General features: G+C 47.7%; 1 protein-coding gene across 9 annotated transcripts in view; it reads right to left on the bottom strand.

The window, feature by feature from the left end:
* Positions 1–22,377, bottom strand: part of LOC4577473 (CLIP domain-containing serine protease B4-like) — a 196,583-nt gene that overhangs the window by 52,110 nt on the left and 122,096 nt on the right. Inside the window, exon 7 of one of the 9 annotated variants that reach the window (XM_001238272.2) lies at positions 4,452–4,956. The exons of the other annotated variants lie outside the window; for them this stretch is intronic. Within the exon in view, the coding sequence (XP_001238273.2) occupies positions 4,452–4,494 (43 nt within the window). The 5' untranslated portion in view covers positions 4,495–4,956. The remainder of the gene's footprint in view (positions 1–4,451; positions 4,957–22,377) is intronic. 9 annotated transcript variants of the gene reach the window in all.

Raw genomic sequence — 22,377 nt, 5'->3', positions numbered from 1 at the left:
ATTTCTCCAGATTTCTATTCTCGTGTGAAATATCTGGCACGGAAAGACAGGGAGAGCGAGAAGGAGAGAAAGAGACCACAATAAAACATCTCCACCTCGTGGAGGGTGGATAGGCCTGGGGCAGAATCACGCGCTAAGGTGTTAGCTGCGTTCGTTTGCACACTGTTGGGGCTGGCGCAACAAAAAAAGGCGCAAATTGGCGACTGGTGTACTTAGAGGCCTTGAACGGACAGGCCTGCTGCCATCTGCCTCGTTCAATCGGCTAATAAATGGCCGTTTAAATGAATTCTTCGTGGCAGCCTGGAGAAGCTGGAAAGTCCAAGGCTCGTATGTTTCCTCGGGGCCAGAAGAAAAACGGCCCAGAACGGCTCTCACGACCAGCTCCGAACGCCGGAACGCCAGTCGTGTGGGCGACTGCTGCTGCTGCTGCTGCTCCTGATGCTGTTTTAGTTCCGATTTTGCTGCAAAAGAATAAGGCGAACGCGTTTCCTTCGAGGGATAAGGAAGGCACTAACCACGAAAAAGGGATCAATAACAATAAATTTTTAAATTACGCTCATTGTAGCCGTTTTGCGGGTTAAGTGCCCTAATGGGATTACGCGTGATTGGAAAGACACTGATGGATCGGCCCGGTGACGGTGCCTGGAGCACACAACTACTAGCTTCAGCGTGCAGCCTCAATTTCGGGCGAAGAGGTGCATCTTGGGGTGAAGAGGTCGGCTTGAACGAGGTCACCGTGAAGCCGTCATTTGTCATCATTCCATTGGACATTGTTGGTGCAAGAGTTTCTGGTGCAAGACGATTTAGTTTGGAGTAATCAGGCGTGATTGCGTGTACTTGGTAAGATGTCGGCTAGGTACAAAATCGTCTCTTTAGAATAAAATTCGTTCAAAACGTATTGATTTGTCGACAGTATATGAAATGAGAAGCTGCTTAAAGCACGTTCAATTCTACGAATGTTTAACAGTCTCCCTTGATTGCATAGTCTGTAACGAACCTTTCTCGCACAAGCTGCTTCCTCAAAGTGCTAGTTCCTGACCAGCCTTACACTATCGTTTGCTCATTTTCTACCGCGAAAGTGGACATAAACGTGGCTAGACGTACTAAAACCGTGGTCCATGCAACAGTAACACCCGGAAGATAAAATAAAACGAGCACACAAACCACAGCCCATTCGAAAAGGACACCATCGGGTACTTGTGTTACAGCGAACAAGTGTACCGCACGGTGCACTTCCAGTCCAGCTGGTAGCAGGTGACAAGCAAACACACCACACGCTTGGTAGGATAGAACCAAAGAACTTACTCAAAGAACTACTGCCACCTTTTCAACGGTACGAGTGACGGAGTGGCAACGACCAAAGTAGCACTTTTGCCTGACGTTGATTATAATTGTAGCACCTCGGTACAAAGGAGTCCTGTTGCAACGAAGCACGGCAGTAGGGAATGAGTAAGAACAAAAAAAGATCACCAACACTAGGCATGCAAATTAATTAATCAAGCCATTGGGATTGAGGTTGAGCAGCACCTGGGCAAGGAGCTAGTGCCACGGACAGCAAGTAATCTTTCCGGCAGGTGACAGAAAAAGAACGTCTGTCACTAGACGAGACTCTCCGTGTACAATCTACTGACCGAAAGAGGGTTGTACTATTCATGAGGCGGGTTACCATCGTTGTCGGATGCTCGCCCTTAAATCTTATACCATTTTTCGTTCTATTCGGACGCTGATGGTGCTTATTAGAAGTGACGGGGTCCATGCTTCACGATGTGTTGCATTTTCGTGCGCTCAAGCGAGAATTAACATAATCAGCCTAGTGCGTTTCGTTCGTTTCATGTTTTTAAATGTGCAATTGCAGTTCTGTTGAGCATGAGATAGTTAGTGCAATTCAAGCAGTTTCTTGGTGAATTTAATTATAGTATTGGCATCATAAGCTCGCTTTATGCTGAACAATAAACGGTAAAGAATTTGTAATGTCATGACTGATAAAACTGCTTCAAAAGTGCCAAATGAACGATTTACTTTCATCCAAGCATTTTGCCTACAGCAATGCTTCGTGTTTTTTTTACATTAAACCGTATGACTCCAAAATCCATCCCACTGCTAAAATGAGCGTTTCAGTCGAACAGGAAACATCACAGTGCCCGCAGCATCGAATCCATTCCAAAACGGCAACGGCAACATTGAGACAAGACCACCGACCGGCCGTAGCATGACAGGGCAGCGTATTCGCCGAAAATTAATGGAACATGATTAATTATTAAAATAAAATGCTTGCATTTAAATATTTCATCCCACTTTAAAACGCCGCGTGCCGACTCCCCACTGCACCGCACGCATGCAGCAAAATTATCGCCAAAGTCACCACACGGAAAGGTCGGCCAATCGAGGGTTACCTCCCGCCGGACGGACGAACTTAATGAAATCAAACACACTGCATGGGATGGAACGGGAGAAGCAGGTGGAGTTGCATTCAGAGCGGAATGAGGTGAACATTGGATCGTCCAACGGAAAGCCGATACTGGCCGATAATGTTGGCCTGCAGGATGCTTTCTATAGCCGATTTATGCACACTAGCACACTTCGCCATCTCTCTCGCTCTCGATGGCAGCGAACTGGCGCACGCGGAGCTGGTGTCGATTGCAATTTTGATTGATTTTAATTGGCAGCCTGCATTGGCCGACTTTATCGACTCGCAGGGTCATGTCCCGTGGATGCAGTTTTAGAACCTAACAGTATAGAATCGATCGTTTTAAATCGATTTATTTCGGGCTCATCTCATCCACTCATCCACCCATCGGTCAATCATTCATCACGTGTAAAATATGATGTTACGCTTTAAAACAGTGTCCCTCCCAGTGCAGTGTGTGTGTGTGTTTTTGGAACCCGATTGGGATCGCTGTCGTCCTCTAAAAAGCCATCGGAGAAATTGATGGATTTTCGGTTCGATGAAAAATGACACCACAGGTTGGTTGGATGGCGAGATTATTTCGGGCGTGTGAAGTGAGTGTGTCCCATTAATGATGAAGCTTTGGGTACGACCAACACTCACAGCCCCCGCAGTCCGGAACCGGCACGAAAAAACTAGACCAAATAGGCTCCGATCATTACGTGACTTTGTTGTCGCACTAATGGACATGGATGTTTGGAGCTGGAGATGTTTGTTGAGATGGAAGCGATTTCGGCGAAATCCAACGCGAGAGAGGTAGCTGATGTCACACTTCACGGTCTCGGCAGTTCAATCAACGCCAGCTAGTTCCGAGGGTGGAACGCACACACACACACACACACATCACACATCATAACAAGCGTCATTAATTATTGCAAACGTATCGGGAAGGCATCCGGCTGGCGTAAGAAAGAATCATGTTTGGTTCTGCTTAGACTGGCAAGGACAACACAAACGTCTTGAAATGAGGTAAGCTGCGGTGGAATGTTGATCGTGAGATACTCGGACGGTTGGTGGTGAAATTTGAGCACTTATTTGTGCTACCCGGAGTCATCGACCCCCGCGGGTCCCAGCGGGAGCCAAATTAATGCTGAAGGCAAGATAAAGGCGTCGGTGCAAACCCAAGCGCAGCAAAATGTGCAACAAACAAACGGGATGATTATTGTCGAATCATCATAAATACGGCAATTATCATGCATCCGGGGGCCCGGTGGTTTCCCACTGCACAACGGAGAATTTATTGCCCAAGCTGTCAGTCGGATGCATCCGGACAGTGCCAAAAAACCCTAACGAGAGCTGTCCCGCTTTCCAGCCCAGCCGAGCAGGCAATATGAAGTGAAAGCTCGTAAAGTAAGCTCGTTTCGTTTGTTCGATCGGATCAGTGGACAATCTTCAATTACATCCAGTTATGCGACAGTGGAGGTTTGTGTGCGAACGGGCCTTGGCGATAGTGATCGGGAATTTAAGAACGAACAGATAAAAAAAAGGAAATAAACTCACCACCCACCCAGCATGTTCGGAAGTCACTTTCGACTCGAACATCGAAACAAGCACCGAGGAACGACCCTCGCGTTGGGCTATCAAATGCACACCACGCTTACACCGAAAGGATAGCAGTGTTTGCTTTGGAGCAACTGTTTTCCCACTCACTCTGCTTGGAGCCGAGTTCGTCAACGATCGATGGACCACCGGCAGCGTTCTCGTGCCTCGATCCTTCCCACTTTACGCGCGGGAGAGACATTTAATTAATGAAATAATTAAAAGCATTCTACACCACGATTGCGTGCCCGCGCGCTGCGCTAATCAGCCTGGTTCGATCTGTTCTTGGTTCGTCGTCGTTCTCTCTACCTGCGGCGACAGTGTTCCTCCAGAGCCGCTAGAATGGTTCGAGGTGTTTGGTCGAGACAGAATAAAAAAGCCCCCGCAACATTGCTGGCCACTGCTGGTGGCGGTGGCCGTGGTGCTAGTGGCGTAATTTATGAGCTACACGAGCGTACGGACTTACCTGCCACGATCTTCAAACTATTGGGCGCGTTTCGGGATGCCATTTCCTGTGCGCTGCGTTTCTAAGGTTACGTGGTAGTTGAGGCTCTCTACCAGCGCTACGCAGAAGTCAGAGGCGACGAATAGAAAACGAACAAGATTAATTGTCGCATGCGTCGTGTGTCTCACTCGATCGCTATCGTGACTATCGAGGTTACTGGTTTGACTTCTGTTCTAGGTCCTTTTAACGGCTTCCCTCCCGTTTTCAACCCACTCGGGCTTGTGGCTTTCGATTCCAGGACGGAGATTTGAAAATCGAGAGTTTGGAGCGCAAACCACACCCGCGACACGGACCATATATTATCCCGGACCCGGACGGGACACATCACGCCATGTTTTGAGCTGTTATTAATACGAAAGTGCCTATCGGAGCATCAGTCGTTTCTGTTCATCCTAGGCTTGCATGTCTGGGTATCGGCGAGCTGGATGAGGAATTTCAGCTATTTCTTAGTGTTATCGGATCAGACCTAGAGAGAATAAGAAGAGCAACATTAGACTTCTTTCACTGCTCCGCTCAGTTGCATCGACACACAAGATCAGCACACCAGCAACGCTTCTACAAACTTTACATCATCCTGAGCAAAACTGACCATAATAGTGTTGGTCGAAGAGAGTGTAAACGTTCTTCATAAATCATCGTACAACTTGTTGATTACTTTTTGCAAAACTTCCCCATCACCACCAGCTCCAAGAAAACACTGACTCTGAACACTGGCCAAAGACAACAGCGTCTGAAAGGCAACATTAAAAGCATAATGCATTTACACCACATGGAGCGAGTAGCTTGACTTTTCGAACCGAAGGCAAGAGCCGGTTCTAGTTCATCACCAACATGAGTTTGCGCCTTACTTTTCGCCACTCATGCTGAACCCTTTTGCGAAGAAGCTCTTTTTCCGATGACATCACAACACTTGTTGGGCTGCGCTAGCGCCAGCAAAAAATCCACCTTGGGACAGAATTCGGGCGGTGTGCTGCTGCAGCACAGTTTTGCACCACACTTTCTTTCACCCTCCCGAGGGAGTTTGATGCGCTCCGTGTGTTGCAGCGAGGATGATGCTGTACTCTGGCGGGTATGGTGATAATCGACTGTGGAGAAAAGGGGTTGACGCTAATCCACCACGAAAAAAGCGCAGTATCATTACGATACACTCTGGGACCGGCAAGGTTGCCGGCAAGTGACTGCATTGAGTAGTGTGTACACTCTTTGCAATTTCTTCCTTCCTTTCGCTCGCTCGCAAGTCTCCCAAGGGATGCAGTTTGACGCCATCGACTGCATTGGGGTTATTGATGCATTCTTCCGGAACGACTCTAGCTACCGCTGTGGTACGCTTCCAGGCTCGTTTCTCGTTGCTTCACTCTCCTGCCAATATTTATCACCATTACCGTGGACCACGAGCGAACGATGAGTGGTCATACTGCGCCGTTTCTAGCAGCACGAGAAACCAACATCGCCCAACCTCATGGGACAAGAAACAATTTATTAAAAATACTGTATTGGAAAAAACGGATGCTGCAGTGATGCAATGCTTTGCCAGTGTGCTTTGCTCTTCCGTGGCTATCGAGGGACCCATTAATTGTGTGCTTATCAAATGCCTCCGGCACATTCACAATCGTTTGTAGTGAAAATGATAGAGTGTACAGCAAAGTGTCACATAATCCATCAACTGTTTAATAAGAGGTGAGCCCAGATAGTGGCTTCTTAAAACAAACGAAACCGCCACCACTACCAAAGACAGTAATTAAAGGGTACCGTGAAGAGTTTTGTAAACCTCAAAGACAGCAACCATAGGCACCCAGGCACCCATGGTGCAATGGGAAGTGCACACCGTCACTTTTAAGCTACAGTTTTCGTGTTTTTCGCTACCGTTTTAACGCTCATTAGCGGGCGGAACAAGGCCTTCAAAACTCCAAACCCGGCGTCTCGTTTGGCAGTTTACGGCTGAGAAAGCAAAAGTTTTGCTTTAATGTTGCGGTGTTTGCGTTTGTTCTTATGCAATCGCATAAAATCAAGCCAGAGTGCTGTGATTTGCTAACGGAAAATTCGATTGCCGGCTCCCACAGCCCGAGCCGAAAATATGCGACGCACAAACGCGAGCGAGAGTGGGTGCGCGATGATGTAATGGAAACTGCACTCCCCCCTCCCACTCCAATTCCGCTACCGTTTCGCTGCTGTCAGTTTTGTATAATTTTCAGCGATGGATTGTGGGCCGCTTAGCACGCGGCTTATTGTTTGCTTTGTAACGGCGGATCTTGTGTGATAATTTCCCGACCTCATCATAGTTACGATAATGAGGTGTTATTTTATCAGCTTTATTGTCTAGTTTTGGAGCGGAATGACCGAAGATTGTGTGCGATGAAAGTTTTATACTGCAGATTGCGTGACGTTCGGGAAGCAATAGAGACGTTTAGCTTAGGGGGTTTTTGTGTATTTTTTCCGGATGAATTTAGTATTTCAATCATCCGGTACCATAAACCGACTAATCTCTTATTAATTACATTTAATGCGTCTCGTTTTAATCTTTGCGTTCCGAATATCTCCCACAAAAAAGCAGGCACCCAGAACCAGACAATGCGAACTGCGAATTTGCAACAATCGGCATAAGCAGAATGATCTCTCCTAAAATCGGCCCGTCAATTAGTGACGCCTGATGAGCGTATTGCATGCATGTGCAACGCACCCAAGCTGCACCTTTGTCTGCATTAACACCCAAAACGAGAGCACAATTCAGGCCATTTAGTCGGGCGTAAGAACTGTTAACACCGCCAGAAAGATCCTCATATTCTTGTTGTGCATTGTCTTACTGCAAGAACAAAGTGAGGAGACGCTTTTGTAGCGATTCACTGGTCAGATAAGCAAGGCTTGAGGCGATCGAGACGTTTGGAAAGAGTTTAATCGCTTTTTAATGAGCGGAATGCAAATGTTTTTCGCATGTTTTAGGTGAAGTGAGGTTTTGGAGTAAGAAATTATCATCAGAATTCAAAAACTGGAATATAAACAGCGACGATCGGCATGAAACGTTCAAAATAACGCTCTTGATTTGACACAATCAAACAGAGACAAGAGGTCCCAAAACATCTTGAAGCATCAAAGCGAACATCACAAAAAGCACTTAAGCTCGTATGTCGTGGCCCATGACGGTTCGATAAATTTCTTTTTCACCTAACTCCCATGAAACCCGTACGCTCCTACTTGTGCTGTCTTATCAAAGGCACATACTGCTCAAGTTCAAGGGTGAGCGTCGTAAATGTCCTTTCCGTTCGCCAACGCACACGCAAAACACAGCAAGGTGGTGAGGCCTACATCGAAAATCAATCAAAAGTTTATCGACACAGAATGAAATGTTGACGCTCGACGGAGTGAACGTGGGCAGACCGTCTTCTCGGCAATCCGCGATTCCCCCGTGCCAGTCGGAGCTTGACGCGTATCCTTAGAGCGCTGCATGAAGTCGAAAATCGGTTTTAACTCGTTCAAACTCGACCCTTACAGAGCCATTCAGCCATCCAGCAGGCGCTCAAATCAGTCTGGTTTAATGGATACGGTGCTGGTGATGCGCTACAGTTTCGTTTCCGCTTCAGCTCACCATTATTATCATTCGGTGCAGTACGTACTCGTATACACGCTGTTCCGCTGGTTCGATTCATTGGACACACGAGTGGGCCTGTCACTGCTGGGAAATGTTTCCAGTCTGGCGCATCATTATCGACAACGCTCGGGAGAGGTTCGAATAAAAGGATAAAATTTTGCTTTTTAACCTCCCCTTGTTGGTTTGTGATTGCTTTTTGTTGCTTACTCTCTCGTGTACGGCGTTTTTGGAGACGGCACAAGGGTGCATCGGTTGATTTGTAATGGTGGCGATCTCTTGCGCATGATGGTAAAAGTGCAATGTTGTGTGAATTTCAACGAGCCAAGAGAGTACGATTGAGCGAAAATAGAAATGACTGTGATTTGGAGTGGAGCAGTACGTTTGTCAAAAGCGCTAGAAGCTGAACGAGGAACAAAATATACTTTTAATGTCTTGCAACTAAATTTGATCAAACGACTCCAACGACTCTCTTGAAACATAATGTAATATTATTTTAAATTGTAAATCCTCTCCAAAAAATGACTTCACCAATGTGATGCTCAAATCACCTTCCAAGCGCCTCTAGGACATTGCGTTAAACGAACACGGCAAAACCGCGTGTGGGTTCACGGTGGCGCAGCAGAAATAAAAACACACTCTGGGCCCGCATAAAGCAAGCGACACCCTACCCAGCAGGCAAAACGCATCCAAGTGCACATGGCGATGATGATATCCTTCCACCCGTGTAGCCCATGTTACCTTCCGTTTCCGGGCCACAGCCTGGCTGGGAGCTGATTATTTAAATGTCAACGAGCGTGCTTTCGGTTTCCGTTTGCAGGTCGGTGTGAATAAAATGTGATCTTTATTCCAATCGAGCTGAAGCGACGAAACGACGTTCCCCGTCTGTGTCGGTGTGTTTGCGCTTTCGGGTGTGATACTTCCATGTCCCGCGGATAACGCGTATCGCCGTGTGTCGCACGTTGGCCATTTGCGCAATGGATTGGAGTTTTCGTCGCCCGGACAGGGTGTGATAACGCATTAAAAGCTTCTCTGTGCTCTTTAAAGCGAAGGATTGCGTGTATGGTGTGCAGCAAGGAGGTAAAATAAGGGCAATAAGTTCACGCTTTTGCAGCAAACAGAGTGATATACCTCCAAACAATTGTGCGCAAATGAGTCATTTCACAAAAAAAACGACGAATCCTCTGTCCGCGCGAGCAAATTTGAACAATTTTTTTTTTCACCTGAGGTGAGATTCAATTTCCAGTAAGGTGAGAAACACCGTTTTACACGCAAACTGGCAAGGCGCGAGATCAATAAACAACAACAGTAAACAGTAATGCAACAGCTCGCCGGGAAGGAAGCGCGTGTGTCGATCGGGATTGGGGAGGAATGTTTGCACGTATTTCTGCGGATATATTGATCGAAAGCTTGTCGCTTCCCGTTTTCACTTTTCGCTGTTGTTGTGCTTCATTTTCTGCGCGCTGTTTCACCCGAAACGACGCACACGGCACAACCTGACAGCAATTCAAACCAAGGCAGGAAAAAAAGGACGTCCCGAGGTCCCACCTGCTGCGTGAGTGCGGCATTCTCGCGGCATGGCCACCCAGAGGCTGAACGGGTGAACGCCACGAGCGAAACGGCGACACGGCGAGCATACAGCAATCCGCAAATAAAATCCGACAGATAGAATTTCAATTAATTTTTAATAATATTTATTGGACAGCTCATTTCACTATGAATTTATATCGAATCGGGTTACTCTCTTTTGCTCTCTCTCTCTTTCCCGGGTGCTCACTTGGTCGGATTGGATCAGTTTGAAGGGTTGTTGGGTGCACCGGGAACAGTCTCAGCATAAGCCGCTGTCTGTGGTTTCGGGTGGAAGGTGGATGGATACTGCGGGATTTCAGCGCGATCCCATGATGGATGGTTGGGATGAAAAATAAATGAACGGCGATGCAGTAAGGGAGAATACTTGCTTTGTGCTTTCGTCCGGATTGCTGCCGAATTGACGGGCAATTTAAAAGCTGGTGCAGCGAGTGCAGCCCGCCCGAAGATGCACTTAACCCTCTCACATGTGCTGTGCAGTTTGATTTGGTCGCTTTGCGAAAGGAGTTCGACCGAGTTTGGGGAGCTGATGGGAGCGCAAAAACAAAGAGCTGAAAATTGCTGAATCATGCTCCATGGTGGAAGTAAAATATGTATTAAATTATCATATTTCGAACGGTTTTGATAGTGCAGCAAATGAGGGCTGGCGACCTTTAAATGATTGATGTGCTGGAGGAATGAAAGTAATAAGGATTTTATTTACAGTCGTATTTAAACAAACAGTTTGAAAGATCAAAGTAGCATGCAATCGCACACGCAGATAAAATAGCCTTGAAGACGCAACGATTCAAACGATATTTCACTCTCGATCGAACGTCAGCCGAATGCACCGGTGCGTTATCTAAGATCACCCATCAAAGCAGACCACTTTTGCAAATCCACAATTTTATGGACTATTTCCGCCCCGACCGGCAATTCCCATCCACGCGTCTTGGGACAAAAATCTCCCACGAATCAAAGCCAACGATCCCAACGGCGGATTACGACAAGAAAAACAGAAACCTGTTCCCAGCCGTTGTTTTTTTTTTTGTTGGTCACAGAAATTCTGAAACTGCATCCTAGGCCGAGCGAGTCAGCCCGATTCCAACAAGCCAGCGACATAATCTGCTAAGAGTAATCGGGTTGTAAAAATCAGCGAAAACACGTTTTGCCTCTTTTCTCTCCTCCGCTTCTTTGCTCGATCTTGCAACCTTCTATGCACTCGGAAGAAATTGCATAAATAGAGCCTTCGGGAAGAGCGACATCTTTCACTGGCAGCTTGCAATAATTTAACTTTTTGATGTAAACTCCTTCGCGCGTTTGATCCACGCGTTCGTCCTACTCCTCTGCTTCGCATTTGCTCCATTCGTTTTTGTTGCTAGACCAACTGCGGACATCTGAGCTCCGGCTCTACAAGCAGCAGCAAAAAGTTCTTTCCACCAACTTGGAAAACTGTTCCACAACTGGATCCGGAGACGAGCCGAAACGAAGCGAAAGCAAGAACGGTTGATGGTTCTTGCGCGCCATCACCTCCCACGGCAGGGTTATGTAAGATCCGGCAGCCGTTCTCTGCACGGTTTGCAACGGGCGTGCCATTTCTGGCTGTCTGCCATGACGTGCTTCCTTAACCGTAACTTTATCAGACAAGGTGAGATGTTCATTAAGATAATTTATAGGCATTAACAAGAGTTATACCCAGTAGTTCTGCCCGGAGTGTGATGCTTCCCTTTGGCTCTTTGCAATTTACCCAGAACTACTACTTTCGGGAGGAAGGTGGAGGAATCGGAATCATTGGATGAATGTTTTGCGCTATCGCGAAATGAAAGTGCACCGTAGAAGTGTCTTCTCGCATTCACAGAAATGTGTCACGAGCTCCGCCAGAGTTGCAATTAGATATGGATCCGGCGACATGTTTGGATCGGCTTTCGCGCGCACCGAACCAAACCGAACCAAAACTGAACTGGCATGGCATAATCAAAACTCGTTAGACCGAGTGACGAGCGAGCGGGGCGATGATGTATGTTGCTGGTATCACGCTTCATGAATCTAAATCGAATCGTTCGCGAATGGGGTTTCCCGAGGGGGGTGGATTTTTACGACCAATTGATTGCTGTTTACAAATATAAATTTCTTCTACCCCAAAATGCTCCTCCAAATGTTTGACAACCTCTTCAGCGGTTCGGCTTTGGGCGCTGCTCTTCCAACAAACAACGATCACTGGACGATCGTGTTGTTCATTGTTGTTGTTGTTGTTGTCGTTGTTTAAGATAAATCTCTCCTTCGTCAACCACTCAAACTAAACAACCGAGCAAACACATCTTCTATTCACTCGTGAAATTATATGTTTGCTTCTGCTCTCTTGGCAGCCGGTGCCGGTGCCCTACCCAGCAACCATCACTCAAACAAATCGAAGCTCTCTTCTCCTCTGTCACTCTCGTGCTCTCTCTCTCTCTTTATGGGTCTTTTTTGCGCAAACAAACCCGTTGGTTGTCGTGAAAACACACATTTAACAACCTCCAACAACCTCCAGTGTCAACAGACACTTCGGTGGACCACACCACGCCCCTGGGGACGAAAAAGGTGCTTAAGACAATCAACACAACAATGTCATTAATCAACACACACATCTTGATGGGTGCCCTCGCCTAATATGGCCCGGTCGCGCACTCTAACCAGGGCAGCAGTGGTCCACGCGCCATCGCGACCCTCCACAATCTGCACCGGGGTCGTTAAAACATAAAAATCAAAACAGATCCCCAGCAACTCCACGACATCTCCAGAGGATCCTTGGAGGATGCGCACGGAAGGTGGGCAAAATGCTAGCAAAATGGACACGGCGCTCGAACTACTCACCCGTGTTGGAGATCTCGAGGGGATCTCTAGGTTCGGGGTCGAGAACTTCTCTCCCGAGAGTGGCGATAAGCGAACGATTCCTCCTGAGGTTCACTGATTAGCATTCTTGGGGAGTTGATAATTGCTTCAACTTTTCCAACCATCCCCCTTCCTTTCAGCGTTCCCTCCCGCTGGGGGGTTCTGGAAGAATTAATCATCGACCTCCCTTAAAAGGGTAGTCCAAACACACACAAATACACAGTATGGGTCCACGGTGGGCTCTTCAATCTTCGGGTCCCTGGGTTACGAGCATCGCAGCCGTTTCGTAATTTGTTAAACGACACCTTATCGGGCGCTAGCGATCCCTCCTTCCTCTATAGTCCTCTCTCCATTCCACCTTACCGTAACAAACCTTAGGGAGAAAGTGACCACCAGATCCACCACGAGGGACGGCATCCATTTCGGAATGTGTTTTTATAAGAATGTAAATATTTATTCCGGGCTAGTCTAACTCCACCGCTGCCGGCCAGCAACGACCGTGGGTCGGTCGGGTGGAGTGCGTTTTGATTGATTGTGAAAATAAATGATGTGCTGGTTTCTGACACCGGTGCCATTAATATTGCGGTCACTTACGCCTCGTAGCCTGCGGTGCCGCATCATATTTGTTGCGGAGAGGGAGTTGCTGACTAGCGTTGGGTGAAGGTGGAAGTGTTTCTAGCATGACAAAGTGTCTCCGAGGAGTAGAAAAAAAAACAGAACACTTTGTTTTCTGAATAACTTGTGGTTAGTATCGGTTTGTGCTAATATATGAAAAAAGATGCTAGAAGTGATGTGATGTTATTGCAGTTGACAGAAGTTGCCTAAAAACTGGCAAATTCCTCTCGGGGTACAACATTTTACCAAGAAGTTCTTTGAATGTAGGTCAAAATTCCTCGCCAAGATGCTGCAAACCTCATCCCAAGTACACCTATTATGACACTCTCTTTACCTGTCACGATCCATCAGATCCAATTTCGCTCTCTGTCTCCCGCCTTCCTGCGGAGTAGCATACCGACCCTCTGCCAAAGTGCTGAACAGTTCACGCCCGGTTCAACGACTCCCGAACGCAATGGCTCCAAGAGAACGCCAAAGACAAGCGGTAATTGAAATCTTTCCGGACTGCGGGCGAAAAACGACTCGCGGTAAGCGTAATTGCTTCCCATGGCCATTTGTTTCTCTTACGTCCCTGCGTGCGTCGACTGTCCACGACTCCCGGTGCACGTCTGTGCGATAATCATGGCAACGGTGGGGCTGCATGGCGCATAATTGCTGCCCGCTGCAAACCCAAAGCGGACATGACAAGACACGATCATCGCCACGCTGCGTACGGCAAGGTGCATGGGAAAAGGCGCAAGGATCGAGAGTGTCAGTGCCGAGCCGGTCACTGCTGCGTTCCTTTCCGGGGAACGTACGCGCGTCAAACATACACACACCATCGAGATTGGATATCAGATATCAGCAGAAGCGTTCGGATGGACAGTTCTGGACCTGCCCGACACGTTGGTTGGTCTCGTTTCCAGAGAGGATGATCGCTGGCTCCGAAGTCCGAAAAACAAAAACAAAAAGCAAGTCAACCGAAAGGGTGAACCCTTTCGCCCCTTTTTCTTTAGCGGATCGCTTGTGCAAGTAACACCTTTATGCACTCTTTAAGACGTTGATTACGATCGCATAAAAGAATATATATATTACGATAATTTTCTACTCAAATTTTCCATCATGATACGGCGGCTGCCACCATTCCACGATCATCATCATCATCATGATCATCGTCATCATCGTAATCATAAGCGTACGGATGCGCTTTCGCATGCTTCGGTTTGCCCTTTTGCATGTCTCCTGACCCTCTACAGCCGTCCGCCAAAAGAGGCGTCTTCAGTTCATTCCTTCCGCTTGCCGTTCACTGGTTGACCCCTAAAATTATGTCGACCTTCGTCGTTTGCGTCAAGCTTACGTGCGGTGCAAGCACCGAGCATCTTCATGCCGAGTGACCCGGAGGCGTACAGGAAGTGCTTGCCACAATTGGATGCACGTGTGTGTGCTCAGCTCGATCTGGCTGGCTGCAACACTGGAACGGTCTTATCCCATTGCCGCTTTTGAACGTGGTGCGCGTTAGCAGCGTCTCAGAGCGTTCGGAAGAGTGATCAGAGCAAGAGTGTGAGTGGTCTCATTTTGTGCCAATTAATTAGCCCAGCTTTGCAGGCAAATTGGGATGCATTTCGGGAGTTTGTAGTTGGTTATCACTAATGATGGCTCTTTAGAATGAATGAAGCACAGAGCGATGAGCGCCCCTGTTATTACAGCGCAACGAACAAACGACCCGGGGCCAACCCTGCTCGACCCGAGCTTAAGAACGACGTGCAAAGAAAGTTGATGTCGTCTGCGGTTTCGTACTTAACTTTATCGCTTAAAGTTTTGCGCACTCTTTAAATCTAATCTCGGGGAGCGTACCCCGGGCGGGCCGAAGCTCGGTACCACCACTTCGAGCGATGCATTAGCGAAGCAGTTATGGTTCATTTGGCCACCACTGATAGGGGTCACTTTATTTGCCGGGTTAAAATATGATCCCCACCACGCTCCCTTTATCGCGTCATAATTCCAGTCGTACGTCAGATTGAGCGCTCGTAAATCAAACGGCGGTCTGAGGCTCTCAACTAGCCTCGCGCGCGAGAGCTGAGATACGGATAAAGCGTCCGAGCGTTCCATCACCGTCCGTTTGAAGATGACGGACTGAACGGGCTAACAATGTTCAATTGAACTTTCCACCCGTCCCACAAACCCTGGGCCTAACCACAGCCGTGCTTTACACAAGCAAACCGCACAAGAAAAACCTCAACTCACACTCGAGGAGAAGACGAGCAGAAAAACTAGACCACTATCGCGGTAGTAAAACCATCTTGCACTGTGAATTGTGCTGAGTGCATGGGGGCAAATTAATCGAGCACCGAGGAAGTGCATCAGTTGATGGAAGGATGCACTGATGGATGGATAATGGGTGGTGGAATATGGCCTGCAGTCTGAATGGTACGCAGACTTGCTGAGCTCATCATGTCAAGGATTATTATAGATATTTGAAGCATCTAAAGAAGTTCTTAAGGGGTTTGGGAAGACTGTTTCAAATGTGTTGAACATCCTTCTCTTCACGCTTTAACGCCTGAAGATATGCAATTTGTATCACAAAATTAACTTATTTAAATTTAGTACGGTGTATTATGAGAACATGTTGGACTTTCAAAAATAGTTAATAATTGTTCATGCTATTCAAATATTTTACAGCATTTGTTCAATGTCTTGGGTACTAAGATCATGAAATTTACAGTTGCAATGCCATGGTATAATTCACTCCTACATTTGGACGAAACTATCTCCAGCAACACATCCACCTGTGCGAACGCTTCATTTGCAAATCTAATTTCAAACCTTTGAAAGATGGCCGATAAGCAACGAAATCACCATTATTGGCCACACTCCAATCCTAATGCGCTGCTGCCGAAGTTGATAAGCCATCACGCTTCTACGCTTTCTCGGCAATCGGGAAGCCAGATTGGATCCTTTTTTGGAAAATAACTTCAACGCAACGGACCACTATCGCCAGCAAGCCATCTTCCTTCGCACACTAGGAAACAGCCACCAGTCCAGCGTACGCTGCAGTAACCCAAACCGATCAACTCCGGTCGCATTATCATTCAATCCAAAACGGCGCACTATCGCAACTGCTGCTGCTGCTGCTGCTGCTGACGATCGAGCTGGATGAAAAATGACTTACCAATGCGACAATCCGCAGTTAAACGATGGTCCCTTCTGCTCGGGATAGCTGCATCGATCGCTTCCCCGGATAGGAGAGTTCCTCGCGCTCGGATAAGCGGGCGTAATTCGCCTCCGCCACTGCGCCGCCGACTGCGACACCAAAATCAGCGAGTAAATAAATTTAGCTCTTAATGTACCGGCTTGCTGCCCCGCGTGCACACTTACCGGTGCTCACTGTGACGCAGAAATGGTTATCATTTTCAGCTAATAAACAGTTGAAAGGAAGCACCAACGATATATTGTTATTAACGGAGTGTACGGGGTGTACCTCGACTCCGGCAGGCCGGTTCGAGCTCGGATGTCATTTCTTCGATTGTCCTGCGCGGACCCGGCCTACAGTGCAATGGCAAAGCGCTGCAGCACAGCGTCACCACATCCACGCGTCGCGTACGAAATGGTGGAAGTAAGCATCGGCCGATCGAACGAACGGGCGAATTGAATCGCGGGCTCATGTGATGTGCATCTTTATGTGGCCCGTTTGGCTGCTTTTCGTTTTTTGCTGCCTCCGGCCGATCGTTGCCATTCGGACTTTATATTATGCTTATCGTCATTGTCTTATCAGGCGCATAAATTAGGCACCGCTTGAGGAGAAGCGCACGAATGTCAGGTGAAAATCGCAAATGAAACGGCAGCATCGATGGTTTCGATTCCATGATGCCCACTCGAATCGAATTGTTTCAGTTTTGTTTAAATGCTTTCTGGTCCGTGCTCCGTGTCCTGGAATGCCGTACCAAAATCGGATTCACCGGCAAGATGTTTTGCCGATAACACGCGCAGACACATACACAGCCACAGATCTACTGCGTTACACAGCAAAACCGAGTCTCAAGCCTGCCTCTTTCTTTTGCGGCGAGATTTTGTGCGAGAATATTTTATAAATTATTATCACCAACCAACTAACGGCAAACGTCGCCAATCGCTGCCGGTGGAGGACAATCGATAAGGATCGCTGTGCGTTGTGTGCGATTATCCGGCCAAATTGGGACGGCCGTGCGGATGCGTGCGAAACGGGAGTGGAAATGAATTGTCTTTTGGGGTTGGTTTCGTCCGCCCGAAGGCTGAACCCGTTTCGGAACGATGATGAATTCCAGATGAAAGATTAGCAATTTGAAGCGAATGAAGAATTTCTGTCGAGGGAGAGCCGGCTGGAAGCGGATCTAAAATCACAGTTATTCGCAGAAAATGTTACAAGTTGGGTGGGTAAGCTTTCTTTATTTACTGCAAAGCTTTGATTGATTTCTTTAGCATAAAAAGCTCATTTGTAAGGTTTGTTTAGGTACATTCATTTCGCAAACTCAACAGTGAAAAACACCTGTTGGAATGCAGGTCGGTTAGATTGAATAGTTACGAAACTATGGTGAAGAAGCGCCAAAAGAGCAGAAAAAGAAACAAGTGAAAGAATCTAACACAGCGTACCATAAAAATCAACCTGTACCCATCGTCTTGGTCGTCATTGTTGCGCAGCGTAATCATGGCACTTTTTGTGCCGTTTTCCCAGTTTTAGCCCTCTTCTTCGTGCTTTAGTTTACGATCGTGCCAACAATTATGCTCCCCCCCGACAACTGCAGCATGCAATGGCTTCCTCGCCCTACCAAACCCCAGGGAGACCCATTTACATGCAACAAAACTGGCCCATAAATCAATGCCCCGAAGCCATAGCGTCCCAGCGTCCGGCAGAGCGAAACAGCGGACCGCTCAACCACCCCAACAGTCAGGCCCGCTTTGCGGAGGAAAATTACGAAAATCATCCCTGCCTTGCGTTTGATTTCACATTTTTATCCCCATCCCAAGGGGCGCGCAAGGACCGGGGGACGAGACATTTCCCCCCCCCCGAATGTGGAGGGATGGAAATCGATGCCATAATTTATGGTTGAATAATAAAATATTTATTTCGCGGCATAAAATTCACGAAAACACATAAAATATCATCAAGATTGGGGCGTTGGGGTTTTTTTTTATTTGCCATGAGGCACGGGAGTCTGTGAGTGAGCGGTTTAGCTGGCTGGATGCACTAACTGAGCTGATTAGATGAGTGGAATAGAGCAGTGGAGAGGAAGAGAAAAAAGAAACGCTCCTCGTCACGAGCTACACTTACGGTTCTAAGCAGAGATCGGGAAAATTCTTGCCACGACCACACGGATGAGGGAAAAACTTTCCATAAGCTCGTCCACGGCTCGTTCTTCAGCTCGATCGGTAAAGCATTGATGCTGCCCAAGTGCTTCAGTGCTGGCCGGAGTTTCCTTACCTTACGCCTGAGTACCTTCGGGTGCCGGGCTATTGATGCATTAAATAATAGCACAAAGCAGGCGAATCGAATGCGGAAGAGGAGCAAAATATGAAGCCGTAGCACCGTGCGGGACCTCAGACTCATAAGAATGATGATCAAGGTGGTGGTGCAAAGTCTGCCCGCCACTGCTGCTCATGGATATCGTACGGGGTCAGCGTTGGAGGGAAAAAGGTGAACCATTTGCCCAGGTATGGAACAAGAACATTCCGAGGAAAATATTGAGGAAAAGTTAAAAAAATATATAAAACAAACTTTCAGCTACATATTTTTTTAATGTAATGCAAACCCCTTTAAAATATCTAATTCAACACAATTAAACATCTACTTTGAAAACATTAGAGTAAAACCTTTATTTCCTTCTCAGTACATTCTTTCCCATCCGTTGCATAGGCAATATCGATTGGAATAATAAATTTTTGCCACAAATACCGAAATGAAATGAATAACGAGCCGGTGAATAATGCGAACGGGGCCTCGAGGAAGGTACACTTACACCAACCAATACCACAGCCACCCCACCCGCAGCAGGAAAAGTGCAACCAACTGCAACCGAGAACAAGCGAGCAGAACAAAGCATGGAAGAAGGCATGGCAAGAAACGAACGCCGCTCAAGCCGATCTTATGGGTTTTACTATTTTAGCTTATTTTCCTCGTTGCTCCTACTCCTTTCGGTGGCAATCCTCGAGACTGACCGCGGGACAGAGAGAGAGAGAGTGAGCGAGCGATGGATCAAGTGGTAAGCAGACGGTTCGGTCCAACGCAAACGACGGCCCCAAGGCGCAGCGCTGATGCAGTTCTAATAAGGGAAGAAGAAATGTGTTGCATCCGATGTGCAAGCCGGGCGAGCGTTCGGACGAGCAGGCCAACGTCAACCATCGAAAGCCCTAGGGCAAGGACAGTCGTTTTGGACAAGGAAGAAGGAGGGGTGAGGGTGGGAGCCAGAAGCCAGAGCTAGAGACAGCCACCAATGGTTGCATTCTCGTGGCACTGGGGCTAGCTCCGCAACCCCGCAACGATATGCAATTTATGTAATGAACGTATAATTATTTATGTAATAAACATAATCAACATTTATATCAGTGGGCATTGTTATTGTGTGAATGTGCCGCCGTCCAGCGAAGTGGCGGGGATACATGGGAGCGATGGGGAAGGGAGAGCAGAAAACGTTCGTGCGAGCGAGCCGAACCGATTCTTTATTGCCTGGGCTTCGCATTTCGAGTTCGATTTCGCGTTGGGGCGATGGGGAAAATTCTCAAGAGAACCGCACCGATCCCGGCCGCCGATGTTTTAAGCCACCTTGTTTAACCTGTCAGCCCTTTTTTGCCTGCTCCTGCTCCTCCGAGCCGAGCGGGAATGCAGCTATCAAAGCCCATTGGCATGCCCTGTAGCTGAGTGAGCACGAGAGCACATGATGATCGCACACAGAGCTTGCCGTTTTGCCTGCCCATTTCGAGTGGGTGAAAATGAATAAAATATTTCCAAAGGCCACTTTTGCTGCACACACACACGCGCGCTCGACAAACACACGGCCTTTTGGAGCTGGCATGATATGCCTACGTGCGCGAGTTTTCCACGCAAAATGTGTGTAATTAGTGCACGATGATTCGGAATTAGATAATGATAGGATTGCGATGCTGACGCTGGCTGGAAGTTGGGCCTGTTGGCTGGCAAACAAAATAATAATAATTGCATAATGAGCATGCTTCTGTGCCTGGCTCGTTGGTGGTGCGTTTCGGTCGAGCAGGCTTCAGTGGTACTCGAGATCTATGTACCGAGTTGGAGGGTGTACATCGCTATGGACACAACAATACTAGTTTATGCAAATAATGACCATGCTGCCGAGAGAAATAGTTGCATTGAAGCATTATGGATTTATATTATTGGTTAAATTTTGCAGAATTTGCAAAAATGTATACTTTGAACATACCAAAGTGACATGGACTTGGTTTTGAGAAGACTATTTTTAATAAACTTTCGAAAGCAAACTATGTAGTCAAACAATCTGCAACAATCTTTCCAAATGTCGGCTCATCTGTACGAGCAGCGAAAGTTTATCTTGATATCACAAATTAAGCTTCTTTCGTTCATTGCACGGAGTTTTCCACCCCTTATCATGATGCAACACCCCATCCGAGCGGATATTTACACTCCAGCCGGTTAGCGGGTGCGTTTGATTACGGAAGGAAGTGAGGTCTAAACACGAGCATTTGCCTAATACGCTGTAAGTGGGGAGTCGAGCCGCACTATTAGCCAAACCGGATGAAGCTATCGCTCAAACTGGTGGCTAATTAACGCACACACACACACGGACGGACGGCCGGGGGAATGGAGTGGAGTTTGGGGAATGATGCACAATTTGCAATCAATCGGATGGATCGATCGAGCGAGCGGAAAGGGAAAGTGTTCGATAGTGATAAGACAGATGTTGGCCCGCGCGGTTGTGCAATCGACAATCAACTGCAGCATCGCTCTTACTCTCTCCTTTGGTGTTTTCTACACACGTTCGATGTTGTGTTGTTGTTGTGTGCAACAATGTTGTATCAGTGAGAGTCGGTAGCATAAAATATGTTGCGTGCTGTGCTACCCCAAGAGCCGCCGGCAAAGAGAGCTCTTACATACATATTCACTCCGCTGCGGCAAAAACACTCCTGTTTCCGTTGGTGATGCTAATTCGGTGCTGAACATTTGGTGAAAACGATCGCACACTTGGGTCAAGTTGTTTTCGCAAGCTGTACCACTCGAGGCGATGGCTCAGCTTTTGGGAGCAAAAGGGGGAAAATTGAAGTTTGGCTGGTAAATCTGCTCCCTTAATTACCATCCCATTCCGAGAAGGACCCCTTGAGTTCCGCTTTGAAACATTTAAATCCCCGAAAGAATGCGGTTTTGTTATGTTAATGTTAATGCATGAAGGGCATGAGCAGCACAGCACTCGGGTGCCGCTGGATATCTATTATGCGAAATGTACAACAAGCTGATGAATCTCACCCCTCCCGTCCCTGTCCTTCGGCACATCACAAAAACGGCAAATAAAGTTGTCGCGAGCGCCCCACCCCGGTGCACCTAGACAAGCAACGCGTTGGGCTGCTTGCTGCGGCTGTGTGCCCCCAAAAACCCATGTAAGGTCAAGCATAGACCGGGGAGTGGCGGGACCGGGAGGCTCAATTAGTCGGTACAAGAAGTATTGTTGCCTGGTGCTCCTGCTGCTGCTGCTGCTGCTGCTGATACACATTCGGTAAGAATCCGGCGTCCCAGCAGGAGACTACTACCGAACCGGTGGTGGACACAAGCTTTCGATTTTTCCGGTTTCCCCCCCGGGGTGGGCGGGACGGAGGGCGAGTAAAACCCCTCCAAAACACGATCTTTCTGTGTCATTCCGGTTCCGACCAGTGTCGAAGCTGGTTTCACAATACTGGAGTGTGTGTGTTTGAGGGTTTGTACCCTGCGGTTAAGCGTTCTTATCGTGCGCAACGAATCTCGACCACATTCTACCCGATCGCCACTTTTCGCAACCAAAAGGTTAGGCCCAAAGGGCGGAGGAGGGGTGTTTGTGTGTGTGTGTGTGTGTCGAAGTGCACAAGGCGCGTGCAGAAACCACACCACGCGTCTAGGAAAAAAGTGTGGTGTAAATGGGTGCGCTGGAAGGAGGTTTTGGAAAAATATGGTAACGCTCTAATGCTGCTCCGGTGTGCAAGTGTGTTTCTTGCGGGTGCTCGATTCACCCCACTCGATTCATCTTGGCACCTTTCAGGGATTGGGTTGGGTGGAGCTGGGGGGAAGTT

This window comes from Anopheles gambiae, chromosome 3 (genome assembly GCF_943734735.2).
Source record: "Anopheles gambiae chromosome 3, idAnoGambNW_F1_1, whole genome shotgun sequence".
In the NCBI taxonomy this organism is placed as follows: Eukaryota; Metazoa; Arthropoda; class Insecta; order Diptera; family Culicidae; genus Anopheles; species Anopheles gambiae.
Note: the sequence above shows the minus strand (reverse complement) of the source record. Positions and strands in the feature narration are given on the sequence as shown.